Here is a 20,495-nt window from a genome sequence, read left to right as displayed (position 1 = left end):
AAAACATTAATATGTGGTATGATTAACCCATCTATTCATTTATTTATTGACTCCACAACCTGTACTGTGCCTGAGGTATACCCCAGGTGCTGGGATGGAAAAACAAGAGAGAATGGGGCAGTAGATAAGCCAGACAGATCCATTCTGGGCCCTCGTTTCATCATTTACCAGTTGTACATGATGGGGCAAATTACATAACCTCTCTGTGCCTTCAACTGCAAAATGGAACCATAGTCTATACCTCATGGAATTTTTGGTTGATGAAATGAAATACTGTATACCAAATGCTTAGCGTAGTACCTGACAAACTAAGGTTCTTCAAACTTATGATTTGTACTTTTATCAGAAAGTGTTTGAATATGTACTTTCCAACAATATGTAGGTATATATAAATTAAACACATGTACAACTATATTAAAATAGTATGTATAGTATAAAACACACATAAAGTTGAAATGAAAATGGTTAGGCTTAAAAAAAGAAATGGAAATAGTTAAAAATTTTTCTTCCTGAAGCCCAATGGATTGTTTCTGGCACATCTTCTAGGGTGAGTACAATTCTCTTAGGAGACCACTGAGTTGGCAATCAATACATATGCTCCTGTTATTATTATTCTTTCCTCCCATTTTCTCTGTCCCCCTCCGTCCAGTCATTCACCCATTCTGTGCTATGCTGGGAGCTGGGAGTATAAAAAAAGTAAGACACACATCTGTCCTCATGGAGCTCACAGTCTAAAAAGGAGGCATAACAGTTATTCTCAAATGTTCTGTGATCAACACTACAACAGCGACATGTCTAAGATGCAGCACAGCCGGACTAACTGCTCAGGAGATTCAGAGCCTCCCAGAAGTCCACAGTGGCATTTGATAGTAATTCAATTTATTGACAAACGGAATGGGCAGCCTTCAGAGGGAGTGAACTCTCCCTACCACCTGCAGAGATGAAGCAGAGGCTGGGGAAATAATAGCTGGCTGGAATATTGTAGTAATCTGGCATGGTGAAAATGGCTTGACATGTTAATCCATTAATTTATTCTACAAATACTTACTGAGACCCTATTATGTGCCAGGAACTGTTGGTGCTAAGTTTGCTTAGAACTCTGTATTTCTATGACTTTATGTCATACAGTAATAATGTATTCTGACAACACCCTGGAAGGGGCAGCCAAAATTGAGCTGAGCCAAAGAAGTGACTTTCTCCAGGTTCATGAGTAGAGCAACTGGTGGCAGAGACAGGTAATTAACTTAGTCCCCTGATACATTCTTGATTTGCAATCTCTTAAACCATATCTAAATCACCAGAAAGGCTAAATTATTCACTTAAAAAAAAAAGGATTGCAATAAAGTCTTCACATTAAAGTGAACTTCAGCCACAAGATGTCATCTAACTAAATTATGCAACTGCTGAGAGGCAAAGTGCTTTATGTAATTCTACCTCTGAACGGCTCAAAATGCTATGTATAATACAATTTCATCTCAAAATATCCTTGTAAGAAAGAGGGGAGACTTTTCAATCAGATGTTTTAGGAACAAGATAATAGGCACAGGGCTATATAATTCAGCCGTGTTCAGATTCCACGCAAGCCCTTCCATCATGAAGCCATTCAAGCCTTTTGTTTCTAAAGACATTATTAGGAGCCTAAGACAGTGAAGATGCAAACACAAGTAAGATGTGGCCCCTGCTCTCACAGGCCTTCCAATCTAGTAGGACAAGAGCTATCAAGAAATGAGCATAAAATAAGGACACATATCTGAGGTATAGTATTAATAATCAAACAGAACCCTGATAATGGTTAAAAGGAAAACTAATAACTCCAGCAAAATCATAAAATACAACAAACAAAAATAACATTTCAACTAGAGGCCCTTTGATCTCTCTTCTCAAGATTTTAAGACAGACTAGCTTAATCAATCAAACATCGACCTACAGAGTTTTGTGAGCCTCAGATGGGAACTGTGGGAGACACAAGGCTAAGTTTCCAATGGTGGCATGGAGCCGAAATGAGACATGGCCATGGGTTAATAGATCAGATGAAGAACCTCATTCTATCCTACAAGGATGGGAGTGTAATAGAATTGGGAGAAAACTGGGTCACTATTCTCATTCTGGAGCCTGTAAAATCTCATCCTCTCCTTCTAAATCAGGTTTGCACCGTGACAGTGCCTGACACCCACGCATAGGGAACATCATGTAACAACTCTTAGTAAAAGGTCTATAAGCAATCGTTGACTATGTGAATTCTTTTAAGTTACAGCAAGACTCTAAGGGATGGTGGCTGTTAGAATAGAACACAAAAGGCAATGTGAGAAAGGGGAAATAAATAGTCAAATAGTCTGCCATTCAGAAAAGAGAGAGTTCACTTATAGAATCAGTGAAGGCTTCATGAAAGAGATTTAATTAAAATCTTATAAGACCAAATGGCTTCCACTTTGCTGCCCAAGTCTTATGAAAAATCTAAGATACCAGTTCCCAAATGGAAACTACAAATGCCATAAATAGTAGAATGAATAGTGTGAGAGTCCACACAGTAAAACACTATAAGCAATGAAATGAGTGATATACTGAATCTCACAAACAAGATGCTAAGTGAGAGAAACCAGACACAAGAGAGTATACATTGTGAAACTAGTCTTGGGAGTCAGGGGTAGGTTGTGAGGGGACAGTGACAGAAGGGGTGAAGACAGGGAGGGAGCTCGATTAGGCTTCTGGGGTGCTGGTATTATTCTCTTTCCTGATCTGGGAGATGGTCACTAGGGCTTGTTCAATTTGTGAAACTTCATCAAAGTATGTGTTTACTTCTCCATGACCAACGAGAGCATGAAAGTCTAAGACTTTCCTGAAAAGTGATTAGTTGTTTATCATTGGCACTTATTTGGGGATGTCTCAGTGAGAAAACATGTGGCTGGGGTGTCAGTACCATTGGTAGTTTAAATTTGTATTTATTATTAAGAATTTTGATGCTGTAATTCGAAAATTTTGGAAGTTTTTTGAACTCCCAAGTGACAGCAAGAAAAGTAGAAGTCCATATTCCAAAGCTAATTTTAAACTTTAATTGGCATTTCATTTGAAGATTAATATCCTCTCTGTTGCTATTTACAGGCAGTGTTTAATTTCTATGCTGATATTTTAAATAACGGTTGATAGTAAATTAGTGGTCCTGGGCATCTCTTTGCCAGCTAGCACTCCATGAAGACTTGTTCTAAATTCCTGAGCTACACACCCCACACAAGTGTTTGTCCTGATTCATTGGGGACACAGCCCACTGACAACAAGAATGAAGAGAAGACAGAAGCCACAACATGAGCTGTAAGTGACACATACTTGAGGACATAGCTCATTCACAATGTATGGCAGCTTGCAGCATGTGTTTCAACAGGCAAAGCGGTAAATCAAAACTCAAAGACCAAGCCACGGCACAACTTGAAAAACTTTGCTAAACTTAAGGGATGGAATTTACACAGTATAAATCAGGAGTCCAACTGTTAGAAAGAACCAACTTTATGTCAATGGCATACACAGGGTAGGCTTACCCAGCTAACTGCCACCTCTGAAATGTATCTCACAAACATTTCAGCTTGAGACCTGGAGACACTTCACAATCCCTGACTCATCCTGTACTTCACTATCTACACACACTAATCTCTTAAGAATGTCTCAGGTAGAGAATTCTTGGGTAATTAAACCCAACGGTGGCAAAATTCCTTGCAAAGAGAATCTTTTTTATCTCATATATGTGGATCTCTCTTCTTTTTTGGGAAGCAGGGGGAGAAGAATTTTAAAAAAAGATCTTTATATTGATTTATTATATTTATATAGATTATCCTTTTAATCTGTGACCTAAAAATGAATAAATATACTTCCATACATTTTGCCTTGGTAGCCAGAGAGCTAATTTCAGGAGGGATTCTCTGACAAATATAGCTGAACTCTTATTAACCTAAAAGAGTTGATAAACAATTAGTAATTTCTCAGCACCTATTTTCTGAGTTCAAGGTACTCCCTGATTTTCACAATAAGCTATAGAGTGGAAGGAAGCTAGTAAAATAAAAGGGAACTGGTTTTATATTACATCCAAGGATATGCCTTCTACAAGGTGACTGTAGCCTTGTGCATAGACAAGTATAGTAGCCATTCAATAAATGATAGATTATATTATTATTTAAAGAACCTGGAGGAAAACAATTTCTGAGACTTCTCATAGAAATGAAAATAGCAGAGGTAAGCCAACTGACGCTCTTGAGTGGGAAGGCAATAACACTGGGTTTGAACTGTTTGCGAATATAAAAGCCTGCTTTGTGATACAGTGATGACAGACTAACACCTGTGCATGGCTTCTGCACACTGAAATACTGCAGAGCTGCACATGGCAATAGAAGTGATGTTGTCACATGAACACAGAATTTAATTCAGGGGTGGGTTGACACTGCTCAGTCACTTACTAGATGTGAACAAGCTAAGACCTCTCTGCTTCCTCGTCTGTCAGACAGGAATAAATAAGGCCCCGCGTGTGGGGTGGAGAGAGAGACTGCAGACTAAGTGAGGGGCACTTTGTAGAGGGCCTAGCACATGGCAAGTACCCCAGATCCTTAACCACCAACAAGATTCTTAACCAAAGACTTTGATCTCAATGTGTTTAGGAAATACTCAGTCTAGTGCCTGTTACTTAAAATGGGAAAATGGTAAGTCTGACTTGCTGCTATTTAAAATTAGGAAAAGCAAGACACCAAAGACGATGGATTTCTTCAATAAACATTTGATTAGTAGGATGCATCAGAATACTGGAGAACTGACAGTGAAATGTTAGAGTTTGTTGGCTAAATAACCAATGCATTTTCATTGATCCGTACTTCTGATAGTCTCTTAAATTTTGTCAAGTCTCTCTATCTACAATTCCTGAAACTTTTGAGAACTTGAAATTGCTTGCATACCTAGCTGCTCAGAAACGAAGACATCAAAATGTCCGGATGACATCTGCAATTCTCTGTCAGTGCCCAAATTTTGGACCATAATTCCATCTTAAATTATTTTAACATACTTCTACTCTAGACCATTTTGCCTTGGTCAACAACTAAATTAGACACTAGGTACAAAGAAAGTGAAAGAAAAAAAAAAACACCACTCAATAGCATCAGTAGGAGTTTGGATTGAAAATATTAAAAAAGAAGGCAGAAGGCTAGGAGCAAGTTCCACCTGAGAAATTTCTATGCTTAATGCTAATTCTTAATTAGTAGCACAATTGTTATTTGATTACCAAATTCTATAGCTTCAGAAATATGCCCAGCAGTACACTGACAGATGAAACTGAGATAATTACCTTGTTTTTCAGAGAAAAAGAGTGCAGTTTTGAGAAAACTTCTAATATCAGACTTTTTTCCAAAGGCTATTAAATTGGTAGGAGTGCCCAATTTAATAAACAAAACATTCTTACCATGGTTAATATGGTTTATGAAATGCTACTAGTCCTGCCCAAGTTCAATTCACTCTATCAATCCCAAAGTTACCCATCTACAGTTGAGCTCTGGGAACATGGTTGGAACACCGAGGGTGGTCTCTATGGAATGACTGAAGAGACATCATATCCAGCTTCTGAATATTTCTCTCTTCAGGGTATCCCTGAGAAAATACCAATGTATAATCTGGCAGAAGTGACCCATAAATTCACTCTGACATTAGCATTCAATTAATTTATAAACAGAGGAAGCACACATAGTTAGCACTTACTGAACAGTACCCAGAACTAGTTCATGGAATTTTACTAAATTTGAAAAGGTTTCATTTGTGTCAGCACACCAGGTAAACTGATTATACTTCTAACTACTCAAATAGATAGAAGAAAATATCCTTTTGGATTATGGGCTATGTGTTCTACATGTCTATGTCATTTAATACAACAATCCTATGGAATAAGTATCATTTTCTCCAAGTCTATAGATAAGGTAACTGAGGCTCAAAGAGTTTAAGAAATATGTCCAAGGCCACTTAAGTATGAAGAAGCAAACCAGGACTCTAATCTAGGTCTGTCTGATATGAGCTGCTCTAAACCAGGAAGTCCACTGCTCTTGACTTCTTGGTTTTAAAGAATGAAAGTGTAGATACACTTGACATAGAATCCTATTTGGGAAAGGCCCTGGGGGGAAAGCGGCACACCAGGTGGCCCAGAGCAGCATGAGGCCAGTGAGCACCTGGGGTGGAAGCTGCTGAAGGAGGGACCGTCACCCCTAAGTAAACCTGCACCTTTGGGCCAGGGCAATGAGCATGTGAGTAATACACAGGGCAACTGGACCCAAAGCAGGTGTTTTGCAACAATGCAGTACTGTTGTAGCTAAAGCAAGTCAGGTGTCAGAAAGACATTTATGAATTCTTCAAACAATGGAGTATTGTTGGAATGACAGCTGCAAAGGCATACTTGAGTGGCAAATTCAAAGGAAGACAGATGGCTTCCCTTTGAACAAAGAGTATTATATACCCTAGAAAACACAGAACTTTATATAAATGGAACAATGCTTTAAAAATTCTGAAATAACTTACAAATTCACTTTTCTCTAACTTTGTAGAACACCAATTGCATAGAGGAGTAAACTTTTATTACTTTTTAAAAATATGATGATAAATATGTCCTGCTCCACTACTGGGCTCAAGTTCCTCAAGAAGGCAATGAAACTCATCCTTCTTCATTATCCAAAGTAAATTGCTTGACCTGGAGAGTATTATGCTAAGTGAAATAAGCCAGTCCGAGAAAGATAAGTATCACATGATCTCACTCGTATGTGGAATCTAATGAACAAAATAAACTGATGAACAAAATACATCCAGAGACATAGAAGCATAGAACAGACTGTCCAATCTCAGATGGAAGGCAGGTGTGGGTGGGAAGAGAGGAACCAGGGAACTTAGATGCATATATGCATAACCCATGGACACAGACAATAGTGTGGTGGAAGCCTGGGTGGGGCGGGTGTGGGGTGGAGGGGGCCAAGGGGCAAAAAACCCAACAACACAGGGGATATTTGTAAAGTTTCAACAATAAAGATAAATCAACAAACAAACAAACAAACAAACAACAAAGTAAAGTGCTTGATGATTAAGGGGAAAACATTATTCCATGGCCTAAGATATCTTTAAAAGTGTCCTCCTATAGTTCAGTTTTGATTTTCAAAAATGGAAATATGAAAATTAAACTCAAAAGTTATATATGAATCATTTTATAATTTTTTTCCTATAAAAAGTTAGATCTTTATTTTTCCCCCTACAGAGAATAGCTGGATTTGTAATTGGTAGCTTATTTTTTCATTTTGAAAATAACCATTTTTCCATAAGCTCAAACTTTTTCTGGAGCCATAAAGCCTGTATATACATCTTTTTTGTTTGTTTGTTTAAAGATGCACATAATGACATTTGTAGGTTTAACATGATTCACTCAAAATTGTTTGAATGCAATTATATATGTAGAAAATTTGAATTACCAGCTATCTACATTGTTGCAATATTACCCAGAGGGCTGCACTTCTTTCTTAATTAAAAATCTGAATTCGCCCTAACTGGTTTGGCTCAGTAGATAGAGCTTCTGCCTGCGGACTGAAGGGTACCAGGTTCGATTGGGCATGTACCTTGGTTGCGGGCACATCCCCAGTAAGGGGTGTGCAGGAGGCAGCTGATCAATGTTTCTAACTCTCTATCCCTCTCCCTTCCTCCCTGTAAAAAATCAATAAAATATATTAAAAAAATATCTGAACTCTATTAAAATATGAATAAAACATTGTAAGGAAGAATTTACCAAGCAGTTAGCAAATCAATTTCAGTAAGCATTCTTTAAGAATTACTAGTATCCTCCATATCAGGGGATTAGAAAGACGGTTGTCCTGTACCTTCTTCTTCTTTTTTGGTAAGAGCCTTTAATTTTCCTTTATCATAAAGTTGCTTCAGGCTGGCACTTTGCTGGAGCTCAGGGATGTCCACTTATTATTCCTGATTGTAGCACCTTGATGGCTAAGTGGAGGCTCAGATCTGCCTGCAGTGATCCGCAGCCCAATAAATGACATGACCATCCACCTCTCTGGTTGCTCAAGTTCCAAACCTAATGTCATCTTCCATTCTTCCTGTTTCCTCTTCCTTAAATCCTGTCAGTCCTACCTCTCAAATATGCCAGTAATCTGCCACTTCTCTTCATCTGTACTCTGAACTATCAGAGTGATGCCTCAACTGCTCTCCCTGCTTCTGTTCCTGCTCTGTGGAGACTTTTTGAATGTAAATGCCATTGCTTGCTTAAAACCTTTCAAAGACTCGGAATAAAGGCCACTCTCCTCACTTTATCTGCTCTGGGCTCTGTTTACCTCTGACCTCATCCTCTTGTACTTTCTCCATGCCCATATATCCCAGTTACCATGGACCCACTTTATTCCTCAAAAATGCCATTTCAGGAGCTTTCTACCTACTGTTCCTGATGTCTAAAGTACTGTTCCCAGGTTCTTTACAGAGCTGGCTTCTTCTTAAATTACATCTCAACCCAAATGTTACCTGAGACCTAAAGTACCACCATTCTGCCCAACTCTGCCACTCTATTACATCACCCTGGTTTTTCCCCCTACACCTTTACATAGTTTACAATCATTTTATGAACTTGGTTGTTACTGTCTGTAACTCCCAACAGAGATAAGTCCCCTGAGGAGACGGGCCTTATTGTCTTGGTCAGAGTATCTCTAGCACCTGGGAGAATGTCTGCCTGATAGGTGTTAATGGAGGAGGAGATGGTCTTACTTATCCCAGGAGTGAAATCAGAATAGCTGTATCCCACCACCTGGAGGTCCTTTATTTTGCAGGCCCAGCTTAGGTGGCAGAAACTGCCATGAACCCGTCAGGGCTCTACATAAAGGGACTACCGCTAGTCAGCCAAAATAACTTCACACCTGCATTAATATTAATATTAGGTGGACTTCTAGTCCCAGGATAACTCTCAAAATTTTCTTTCTGCATTAGTACATTTCCTATGAGTTATACCAGTAGAATCCTTGTAGCCTGTCTGAGCTGATCATGTCTGTGTTAGAATTCAATTCTGGAGCCACACCAGTCAAAATATCAAGTCTTAAATATCTTGAAAGGAAGAAAAGTTTTCCATTCAAATTAAGTCCATTTGTGGAGGCAATTAGGTAAAAGAAAAAAGATCCAGATGGGAAAGAAAGTAGAACTATATTTGTAACAACATGATTTTATATATAGAAACTCTTAAGGAATTCGCAAAAACATGGAGAGAACTAATGTTCAGCAAGGAAGCAAGATAGAAAATCAATAGAAAAAACAACTGTATTACTACACGCTAGCAATGAACAAGTCAAAAATAAAATTAAGAAAACAATCCCATTTACAACAGCATCAAAAAGAATAAAATACTTAAGAATAAATTTAACAAAAGAAGTGCAAGACTTGTACACTGAAAACAACTAAACATTGCTGAAAGAAATTAAAGACCCCAATAAATAGAAAAACATCCCATGAATCAAAAGGCTTGCTATTAAGATGACAATATTCCCCAAATTCCAGTTGCCTTTTTAAAAAACAAAATTGACAAGTTGATCCTCAAGTTCATATGGAAATGCAAGGGACCCAGCCAAACAAAATCAGGAAGAATAGGTTGGAGGAGTAATACTTCCTGATTTCAAAGCCTACTGCAAAACTGTAGTAATTAAGGCAGTGTGGTACTGCATGAGGATAGTCATATCTATACATATATAAAAGCCTAAGTGACCGTTTGACCAGTAGCTATGATGTGCTCAATGCACAGGCATGGAAACATGGAACAGACTGATGAAGAGGGAAGGGGAGAGGGGGGAGAGCAGGAAGAGATTAACCAAAGAATTTATATGCATACTAGAGGCCCAGTGCATGGATTTGTGCACTGGTGGGGTCCCTCGGCCTGGCCTATGGGGATGGGGCTGAAATCGACAGTCTGACATCCCCCGAGGGGTCCCAGATTGCGAGAGGGTGCAGGCCAGGCTGTGGGGCCCCGCCAGTGCACGATTCCATGCACCAGGTCTCCAGCAGATCAACAAAAGAGAACTGAGAGGTCAGAAGTAACTTTGGCATGTATAGTCAACTGATTTTCAAAAAGGGTGACAACTCAATAGAAAAAAAAGTCTTTCAACCAATGGTGCTGGCACAAATGGATACCTACATGCAAAACAATGTAGCTGAACTTTCAAAATAATTAATAAAATTAACTCAAATGGATCATAGGACTAAATTTAAGAGCTATAAAACTCTTAGATAATAACAGGAGAAAATGTTCATGACCTTGGATTAGGCAAGGATTTTTTTACATATAACACCAAAAGCACAAACAACTGAAGGGGAAAAGATAGATAAACTGGACTTCATCAAAATTAAAAACTGTTGTGCTTCAAAGGACACCATCAAGAAATGAAAAGACAACTTACAGAATGTAAAATATTTGTTTATCATATAACTGACAAGGAACTTGTATACAAACTCTTACAAGTGAACAATAAAAAGACAATAATCCAGTTTAAAAATAGGCAAAGGATCTGAATAGGCATTTCTCCAAAGGAGATATATAAATGGCTAATAGGCACATGAAAGATGCTCAACATCTTTAGCCATCAGGGAAATGCAAGCCCCAACCACAATGATACCACACCACAGGAAGGCTTAAATAAAAAGACAGACAGTAAGAAGTGTTGTCCAGGATATGGAGAAATTGGACCCCTCCCCCCTCCATTGTCAATGGGAATATAACAAGGTGCAAACATTTTGGAAAACAGTTTGGCAGTTTCTCAAAAGTTAAATGTAAAGTGCCTTAAGGACCAGCAATTTTACCCTTAGGTATATACCAAGAGTACTAAACCATATGCCTATACAAGAACTTGCACATGAATGTTCATAGCAGCATAATTCATAATATAGTTCCAAAGTGGAAACAACCAATGTCTACCAACTAATAAATGAATAAGCTAATATGGCATATTCATATAATGAATTATTATTCAGGCATAAAAAGGAAAACCTGCCACCACATTGATGAACTTGAAAAACTTAAGCTAAGTGAAAGAAGTCAGACACAAAGGCCATGCTTCCACTTACATGAAATGTTCAGAATAGGCAAATTCATAGATACAAAAAGTGGACTGGCAGTTTCCAGGAGTTTAGGGGGACTGTTAATAAGCATGAAGTTTCTTTTGGAGTGATGACATGATTTAAAATTAGATAGTGGTGATGGTGGCACAACTGTGTGAATATACTAAGAAAAGACTAAATTCTACATTGTGAGAATTAAATCTTAGTAAAGCAGTCCATAAAAACCTATGGGTTTCTGGGATCTGGGGAAAATCCCTCTGTGGAGCTAGTACACACATGACACTCTTTAGAGGACACTTGTTTCCACAGATTCTTACCTGCAAACATCAAGTGGAGAGAATGTCGCTCATTAGAACCCCTTCACTATGACCTCGAATTTCCTTTTAAATGGTGTCTCTGGAAGAGCACTCCACTTTCATTGTAAACTCACTCCGAAATGGGGCAGACCGCCTAGGCCTTCAATAATTCTATATCCTATTAAACTGAAATGATCACATTCACAAATTGAACCATAGATTGTAGTGATTTTGTGGGTTGTTAGAGATCAAATTTTATTAGTCTGAATGTTGACACTGAGGTCAAAGCTCTCTGCACAAATGGGAAGCAATGCCTTTATGCCTCTATCCCCTCAGCAGAGACAAAGCTCCTCTCCCTCTCATTCTCTGAAGCCACTGCTGTCAGGGTTTGTGGCTGTAAAACGGACTAGTACCACCTCAGAGGGCTCCTGAGCAGAGCAGACACGGGTCAGGCTTGTGCTGTGAAGTCTGCAGTGCGTGGCTGTAAGAAGGCTCTCCTGAAATAATGCAAATGACTTCTGGAAACTGTCTTATCCTAAAAGCTTCTTAAACGAAGAGAATGGGAGGGCAAGTTCCTGCTCTCTCTCCAAACTTCAGCCCCTTTGCTCCTTCCCTTATTCCCTGGTATTATCAGAAAGCACTATTTTTCAGGCAGTGGACTTGCTGAGTGTCCAGGTACTTAAAGTCCATTTGTGCCAAAGTCCCCAAGCTGATTGTGATGCTCTGATTTTATCTCTACAGGAAGATTTAAAAAATGGAAATAAGCAACCTTTTGGATATATAGGATGACAGATTCTACCTAATGGAAGGTGGAGGCAAAGAAATTAGGGAGAAAATGGAGTAGAATGCTTCTCCAAGACTTGCTCTGGTTCTGTTTTTGGCAGCCCAGCATTGTAGAATAAATCTCTAAGGTTAGTTTATTGGCTGCACTCCAATCATTAGCACAGCCAAAGGAAAAATGACAGAGAGAACAAGAACATATGTTTTAGAAATAATTTCAAAAATAAAACATGCAAAAATATTATTGACTACTTTCATCCGAAATCACCATAAAACAAATCCATTTTTATTGGGTTAAGTGATTTGCTATTTTTTTACATGCACACATACAAACATGCACACAAGCATGAGAAATAAAAAGGGGAAAGTTCATTTGTTTTATTTTTGGATGTTTCTTAAAGAGAGACCATTGCTTTTATGACTTAGCACATGTTTATGCAGAATAGGATGGTGGCCACAGCCTAGACACAGAAAATTTAGCTTCAAGTTGTGACTCTCAAATCAACTGTTGTCCTTGAAAAAACTGTGTAACTATTCCAAACTGCAGCTTCCTCATCTGAAAAAAGGGGATGATAACAGTCTCTCCCTCTCAGGGTCATCTCGAGGATTAAATGGGATGCTCATGGAAAAGGCTTGGTACAATGACTCCCATGTGGTAAATGTTTAAGAAATATCAGCTATTTCTATTTTATAGCTGATGATGTATATGTGTCTTACCTGTGCTAGGTAATAATTAATCTACTCTAAATTGCTTAGAATATAATTGAACTAGCCCTAACCGGTTTGGCTCAGTGGATAGAGCGTCGGCCTTCGGACTCAAGGGTCCCAGGTTTGATTCCGGCCAAGGGCACGTACCTTGGTTGCAGGCACATCCCCAGTAGGCAATGTGCAGGAGGCAGCTGATCGATGTTTCTCTCTCATCGATGTTTCTAACTCTCTATCCCTCTCCCTTCCTCTCTGTAAAAAATCAATAAAATTTATAAAAAAAAAAAAGAATATAATTGAACTAAAGCTTTACATTTTAACACATTTGGAATACTTAGGACATGACAAATAAAAACACTCTTTAATGTTTAGAAAATGGAATATAAGTGTCATCTGTCCTGCATAGTATCTGGTTTCTAAGTGCAGCTATGGGGGAACTGAAGGAAGAAAAGGACAACACAGGAAGAAAAAAATCAATCTGATGGACATGAAGATAGCCACCAAACTAGCCTAGGGATTTATTCAATGACATTGCTTTACTGTTAACCTTCACTCATACCATTTATTATTTGGGGAACTGCTGCAAAGTGAATAGAATAATGATGTTTTTATGGCTCCTAATGTAGACTGTTATTGAAAATCTGTCAACTTTACTGGCAAGCCTTTGGCTCAAAAATAAGATCTTCATTTATAATTTGCAAGCAGTGATGACTAAAATAATGAGAAGTAACTGGGAAATAAAAAAATAACTATTATGATAATTATCTTTCTCATTAAAAACATGAGGCATTCTATTATCATTGGGATGTGCAATACTCTTTAACAGCTGCTGTTACTGAGCTAAAACACATCTGAATAGGAAAGCAACTACATTACTGATCACCCAAATGATGAAAAATAGATACTGCTGAGAATGTGTGCAAAGTGGAACGGAACAGAACACAGCAGGATGGGCACCCGCATATGTAAACCAGGGTGGAACCACTTACTGCTACTCCAGGAATCGGTCTCAGCTTCTCCTCTGAGATTTCCTTCAGGGAGACTTTGTTTACTGAAGCTGGCACTTGATGGGCTGGTGGGTCCTTTGCTTTGATAATGGGATCTGGCGCATTCTGAGAGGGTTCACTGCTTCTTCCAGGGGGAGAAAGGCATGGCATAGGCACCAAACTCGGTTGAAAGTTGTTTCTATCTATCTGCTGCACCAAGAAATTCTGGCTTTCTGTGGCTTCTGCTTCTGTGTAGGCACTTTTTAGATATTCTTTACTTGTCCACCTTGCAGCCTTCCCCAGCATGCTCTCTAATGTAAACTGAGTTAACCCTGAAGGACTAGTTGTTGGACTAGGAGAATCCTGGACACTGTAGTTACCCTATACAGAGGGAACAAAGTGAAAATCATTGTGAGCTGAAACATGTGGTGAATAAGTTACTGAGTACAATTTCTTAATAAGTTAATATATTCTATGAATAAACCAAAATATATAGATACTAGAGGCCTGGTACACGAAATTCGTTCACAGGGGTGTGTGTCCCTCAGCCCAGCCTGCACCCTCGCCAATCTGGGATCCCTCTCACAATCCAGGACTGCTGGCTCCCACCTGCTCACCTGCCTGCCTTCCTGATTGCCCCTAACCGCTTCTGCCTGCCAGCCTGATCACCCCCTAACCACTCCCCTGACAGCCTGATTGATGCCTAACTGCTCCCCTGCCAGCCTGATTGCCCCTAACTGCCCTCCCCTGCAGGCCTGGTCACCCCTAACTGCCCTCCCCTGCAGGTCTGGTCCTCCACACTGCCCTCCCCTGCAGGCCTGGGTCCCCCCCCCACCACCACCATTGCCCTTCCCTGCAGGCCCAGTCACCCCCAACTTCCCTCCTCTGCCGGACTGGTCACCCCTAACTGCCCTCCCCTGCTGGCTTGATCGCCCCCAACTGCCCTCCCTTGCAGGCCTGGTCCCTCCCAGCTGCCCTCCCCTGCTGGCCATCTTGTGGTGGCCATCTTGTGTCCACATGGGGGCAGGATCTTTGACCACATTGGGCAACCATCTTGTGTGTTGGAGTGATGGTCAATTTGCATATTACTCTTTTATTATATAGGATAGAGCCCTGGTGCACAGGTGGGGGCTGGCTGGTTTTCCCTGAAGGGTGTCCCAGATCAGGGTGGGGGGTTCCCTTGGGGCATGGGGTGGCCTGGGCGAGGGGCCTGTGGTGGTTTGCAGGCCAGCCACGCCCCCCAGCAACCCAAGCGGAGGCCCTGGGATCTGGGATTTATTTATCTTCTATAATTGAAACTTTGTAGCCTTGAGTGGAGCCCAGGGCCAGCCAGGGCAGGCCAGGAAGTTTGGCTTCCTCCATCGCCGAGGAAACCCAAGCCTCCTGCTCGCTCTGTGGCCGCAGCCATTTTTGTTGGGATTTATTTATCTTCTATAATTGAAACTTTGTAGCCTTGAGCGGAGCCCAGGGCTGGCCAGAGTGGGTGGAAAGCTTGGCTTCCTCCATCGAGAGGGGCAACCCAAGCCTCCTGCTCGCTCCGTGGCCAGCTGCCATCTTGGTTGGGTTAATTTGCATACTTGCTCCTGATTGGCTGGTGGGTGTGGCTAGTGGAGAGATGGTTAATCTGCATGTTTCTCTTTTATTAGTGTAGATATTTTATTTTATTCTGCAATAAAAAATATGAGTTCCCAGACAAGAAAATGCTAAAGGAGTTCATCACCACCAAACCACTATTGCAGGAAATATCAAAGATTCCTCTTTGAGAAGAAAAAAGATGGATAGAATGTCAATAACTATATATCAACAGTTATTTTAGATGTAAATTGATTAAATGATCCAGTCAAAAGACATAGGGTGGTTGAATGAATAACAAAACAAGATCCTTGCATATGCTGCTTATAAGAGACTCACTTCAGATCAAAAGACACACATAAACTGGAATTAAAAGGAATGGAAAAAGATATTTCATAAAAATGGGAAATGGTGGGGGGGAAGAAAGCTGGGGTAGCAATACTTATACCAGACAAAATAGACTTTAAAACAAAGGCTATAACAAGAGACAAAGAAGGACCCAGCAACTCCACTTCTGGGTATTTATTTGAATAAACCCAAAACACTAATTCAAGAAGACACATGCATCCATATGTTCATTGCAACACTATTTACAACAGCCAAGATGTGAAAGCAATGTAAGTGTCCATCAATAGATGAATGCAAAAGGAAGAAGTGGTGCATACATACAATGGAATATTACTCAGCCACAAGGAAGAATGAAATCTTGCCACCTGCAACAACATGGATGGACCTAGAAGATATTATGCTAAGGGAATTAAGTCAGGCAGAGAAAGACAAATACCATATGATTTCACTTACATGTGGAATCTAAAAAGCAACACAAAAACAAACAAAACAAAATGGAAACAAACTCATAGACACAGTGAACATTTTGATGATTGCCAGATGGGAGAGGGGTTGGAGCAATGGGTGAAAAAAGGGGAGAGATTAAGAAGTACAAATTGATAGTTGTAAAATAGTCATGGGGATGTAAAGTACGGCATAGGAATATAATCAATAGTATTGTAATTACTATGTATGGTGTCAGATTGGTACTAGATTTATCAGAGTGATCACTTTATAAGTTATAGAAATGTCTAATCACTGGGTCATACACCTGAAACTAACATAATATTGTATGTCAAATGTAATTGAAAAAAAATAAAAATTAGGACTTTCTGGGAAAAAAAAAGAGTAACTAAAAACAGCAATGTAAAAAGATACAAATCATTTGCTAAGATGCCCTGCAATGTCTACCTCTGATCTGAGTAAGGCACATTTTTTTTTTTTAAATCACTGAGTAACAAGAGAACATTTAAAAAATAGTCACTCAAATATATTAATTCATTCCAAAGAATGTCTAAAGAATAGAGGATTCATAGGAAGTTATCTAAAATATCTAAGAATTTTATATTTGATTTCCTGACAAACTAATACCATGGGAAGAGAAAGAACCAGTACTTATGGCAATTGGCATATTTAAGCAGGAAAATGCTACTCTAAAAACAAGTGAGCCTACTGAAGTATTTTTGCCTTATATTATTGTAGGACAGTTTTATTGTTCAAAAGCAGCAGATAATAGAACATGTTTGGTGAAACAGTTTTCTTACATGAAAATTTCAATTACAAAAAGTGTTTTCCCTCTACAAGATATAAACCTCATTAATATAATTATTGGGAAAACTGAAAGTGAAAGCTAGGATTTTACAAATATATAGTTCTAGGATTACCCCTAGAAAAGCAAAAATTTTAATTTTTAAAATTTTAGAAAAGAGGGATTGAATATAAAATCAATGTCCATAAGGTAAATAATGGAAACAAGAAATATAGTACTCTTTTTGTTGGTAGAATTTTTTTGCTATAAAGTAAATTTAAAGAAGAAACTAACGTAATCATTGCTGATACTTGCCATGGTAGATTTTTTCCAATTTGTATTATCTATTTAAATATATAATAAATAAATGGATGTTAAAATGATAAACTTAGAACAAAAAATATCAGTAAAAACAGAGTACATTTTAAAGGTATTACTTGATGTCTCAGAATGTGTATCTTCTTCAGTAACAGTCACAAAGAATCAAACACCCAGTAATTTCCAATGTTTGGCATTTGTAAACAAAATATTTGAGTGACTGATTAAATTGTTCAGTTTCTTCTTGAATGTTTGGCTACCATACACGCTCAACACACAGGTCACTATCTAAGGTGACATTTCCCTTTTGGTAGAAGTGAAGTATGTATGTGTAAAGAAAGATAAGAGAGCCTGCTAAAGGTTGGGCACAGGACAGGAGAGGATTTATCAAACCTTTCAATTGGAAGTGATCTACCTATCTGTGTATCTATTTATCATTGTTCTGCCTCTCCTTTCTTCCTCATCATGGGCTAAGATATTGCTCCAGGCACTGCAGACACTGGGAATATAATGGTAGACCACAACTTAATCCCGGTCATCCAAGGACTTTTTCCTGAAGGCAACCAAGAGTCATAGAGTGATTTGAGGTAGAGGAACGCCACAGTGGCACAAAATAGAAGGCATGGGTATGAGTTTGTGTGAATATTTTTTGTGGGATGTCTAGAATGTCCTATGGCAGCCATGGGCAAACTACGGCCCGCGGGCCGGATCCGGCCCATTCGGCTGTTCTATCCGGCCCGCGGAGCCAAAAGAGCGGAGGGTTCTCTTGCTCTCTACTCCACTCCTTTACTTTGAATTTATATTAGTTCACACAAACACTCCATCCATGCTATTGTTCCGGCCCTCTGGTCCAGTTTAAGAACCCATTGTGGCCCTCGAGCCAAAAAGTTTGCCCACTCCTGTAGGACCTATGGAGATAGTAGAAAGGGAGACCAATTAGGAGATGATTAAATTGTTATAACCAGAAACAATGAGGTGGCTGTTAAGGAGTGGTGGTGACAGTGGGGAGGTTGGTTGACTTGAGGGTTCTATAGAAGGCAGTGTTATTCTTTGTAACTTTGGAAAGCTTACAAGGAGTTTGAGATCCCTAATCATGCCATGTTATAATTCTTTCTTATAGGAAGTAGGTGAGATTAGCAGACAACAGGGCTTTTAAGAAAGGTACATTCAGCTCTTAGAACCTCCCGTAAGAAATAGCTTGCTTCTCTGTAGTAAGAAATGAAAATATTCATATCTTTTATGAATATTTCTTTTTCTTTTAAAATATATTTTATTGATTTTTTACAGAGAGGAAGGGAGAGGGATAGAGAATTAGAAACATCGATGAGAGAGAAACATCGATCAGCTGCCTCCTGCACATTTCCTACTGTGTATGTGCCTGCAACTAAGGTACATGCCCTTGACCGGAATCGAACCTGGGACCCTTGAGTCCACAGGCCAATGCTTTATCCACTGAGCCAAACTGGTTAGGGCTGTGGTCGGCAAACTGCGGCTCGCGAGCCACATGCAGCTCTTTGGCCCCTTGAGTGTGGCTCTTCCACAAAATACCACGGCCTGGGCGAGTCTATTTTGAAGAAGTGGCGTTAGAAGAAGTTTAAGTTTAAAATATTTGGCTCTCAAAAGAAATTGCAATCGTTGTACTGTTGATATTTGGCTTTGTTGACTAATGAGTTTGCCGACCACTGGTTAGGGCATGAATATTTCTTCTTGGTACTCATTCCTGGCCTACATTTTCCTTCTCTATGCTGGCTTGATCTTCTGATACATATATGTATTTCTTCATAAATGATAGAGAAACAAATTTTCCAGAGTCCCAGATAGAGTAAAGAAAAGATGGTGGGTGAGTGTCACTCCATGGGCTTTTTCATTTAACGAGGGGAGACTCTTTCTGCACTTACAACAATCCTGCAGGCGATGGGCAACCCTCTCTGCTGTCACTGGGTGAGCTGTCCTTTACCATCAATCACTCTTCGAACTCTGAGGATATTCACAGGGTTGAAGTACCCTGACTTCAGGCAAAATCAAACAAAAAACAAAACAAAACAAACACAGAGAGTGCCAGAAACCTAAACAATGCCTGTTGCCCCAAATTACTCAAAGAAGATCAACATCCCTGAGTCTTAGTTCTGAGAAAGTATGGGTGGAACTCAGATTTGTTTTTTTTTTTTGTTTGTTTGTTTTTTAAATTCAGTTTGCCTCCTAGATAGTGCTCTGTCTCCTCCAACTTTTTAAAATTTCAATTTCCTATAATTATTACAAACAATTGGCAGTGAAATTTCTGTGACCAAAAGACCCTCTACATATTCATTTCCATCATATTAAAAAAATTAAAAGCATATACTGTGGATTTAAAACATACTGGACCTAAAAAATAGGATGATAAGTGAAGAAGGTATAATGATGACTCTTTGGGCTCAAATCTTTGGGTCATCCTGGGATTCCATTGTGTATATGACATAGGCAGAAATTAAGAACTTTTGCAATAAACATTAGTTCAATAAATATTTATTTAGACTCCTGCTCTGTGTAAGGCATTTTCTAAGTAATATGTAAGAGACACAGGCTCGAAGAACATGGACACTGTCCTCAAGAGAAATAAAGCCTATAGAGAGATAGATACCTACAAAGGTATTGATTTCATAAGGAAGAAGTAGAAAATGTAATTTTAAAAGCTTCAGATGTACTATAATGAGAATTTAGAGGAATGCATGAAAAACCAGATGTTTGCTACATCCTTTAAAAAACACTTAAAAAATCAATCCATTTGATAGGAAGCCTATTTCTTCCATCTGTGGTAGGTCAGAGTACAGCCTCTCTTCCTTTCAGTAGTTTACTCAGTTGTAAAATACTTCTTTTTGCTTGGCATGAACAGTGATTACATACAGACATATTCATGAGCGTGTATATGGACATTCATCTCACATTTTGCCTAATGTGATGGGCCAAGAAGTGGAGATGTGCCAGGAAGTGGACAGATTTAGCTGTGTTCCCTGGTGAGCAGTATCTTGGTTGTATTGCATTTCCACAGTAATATGTTTCCATGCTGTTTTAAATATATGGAAAAGACAAATAACTGGAGAATCTGGACAGGATACAAAAGGCTAGCTTATGTTGGCTGCCTCAGAACCACTAAATCTGGTTTATCCCAGATTCTGAAAGGAGAATTAAGATAAATGA

At 39.1% G+C, this 20,495-nt stretch overlaps 1 protein-coding gene across 2 annotated transcripts in view; it reads right to left on the bottom strand.

The window, feature by feature from the left end:
• Positions 1-20,495, bottom strand: part of CFAP20DC (CFAP20 domain containing) — a 247,873-nt gene that overhangs the window by 61,137 nt on the left and 166,241 nt on the right. The window contains exon 13 of one of the 2 annotated variants that reach the window (XM_080673477.1): positions 13,856-14,233. The exons of the other annotated variant lie outside the window; for it this stretch is intronic. Coding sequence (XP_080529603.1) covers positions 13,856-14,233 — 378 coding nt within the window. The remainder of the gene's footprint in view (positions 1-13,855; positions 14,234-20,495) is intronic. 2 annotated transcript variants of the gene reach the window in all.

This window comes from Plecotus auritus (genome assembly GCF_963455305.1).
Source record: "Plecotus auritus genome assembly, chromosome: 6".
Classification (NCBI taxonomy): domain Eukaryota; kingdom Metazoa; phylum Chordata; class Mammalia; order Chiroptera; family Vespertilionidae; genus Plecotus; species Plecotus auritus.
This window is presented reverse-complemented; position numbering and strand designations above follow the sequence as displayed.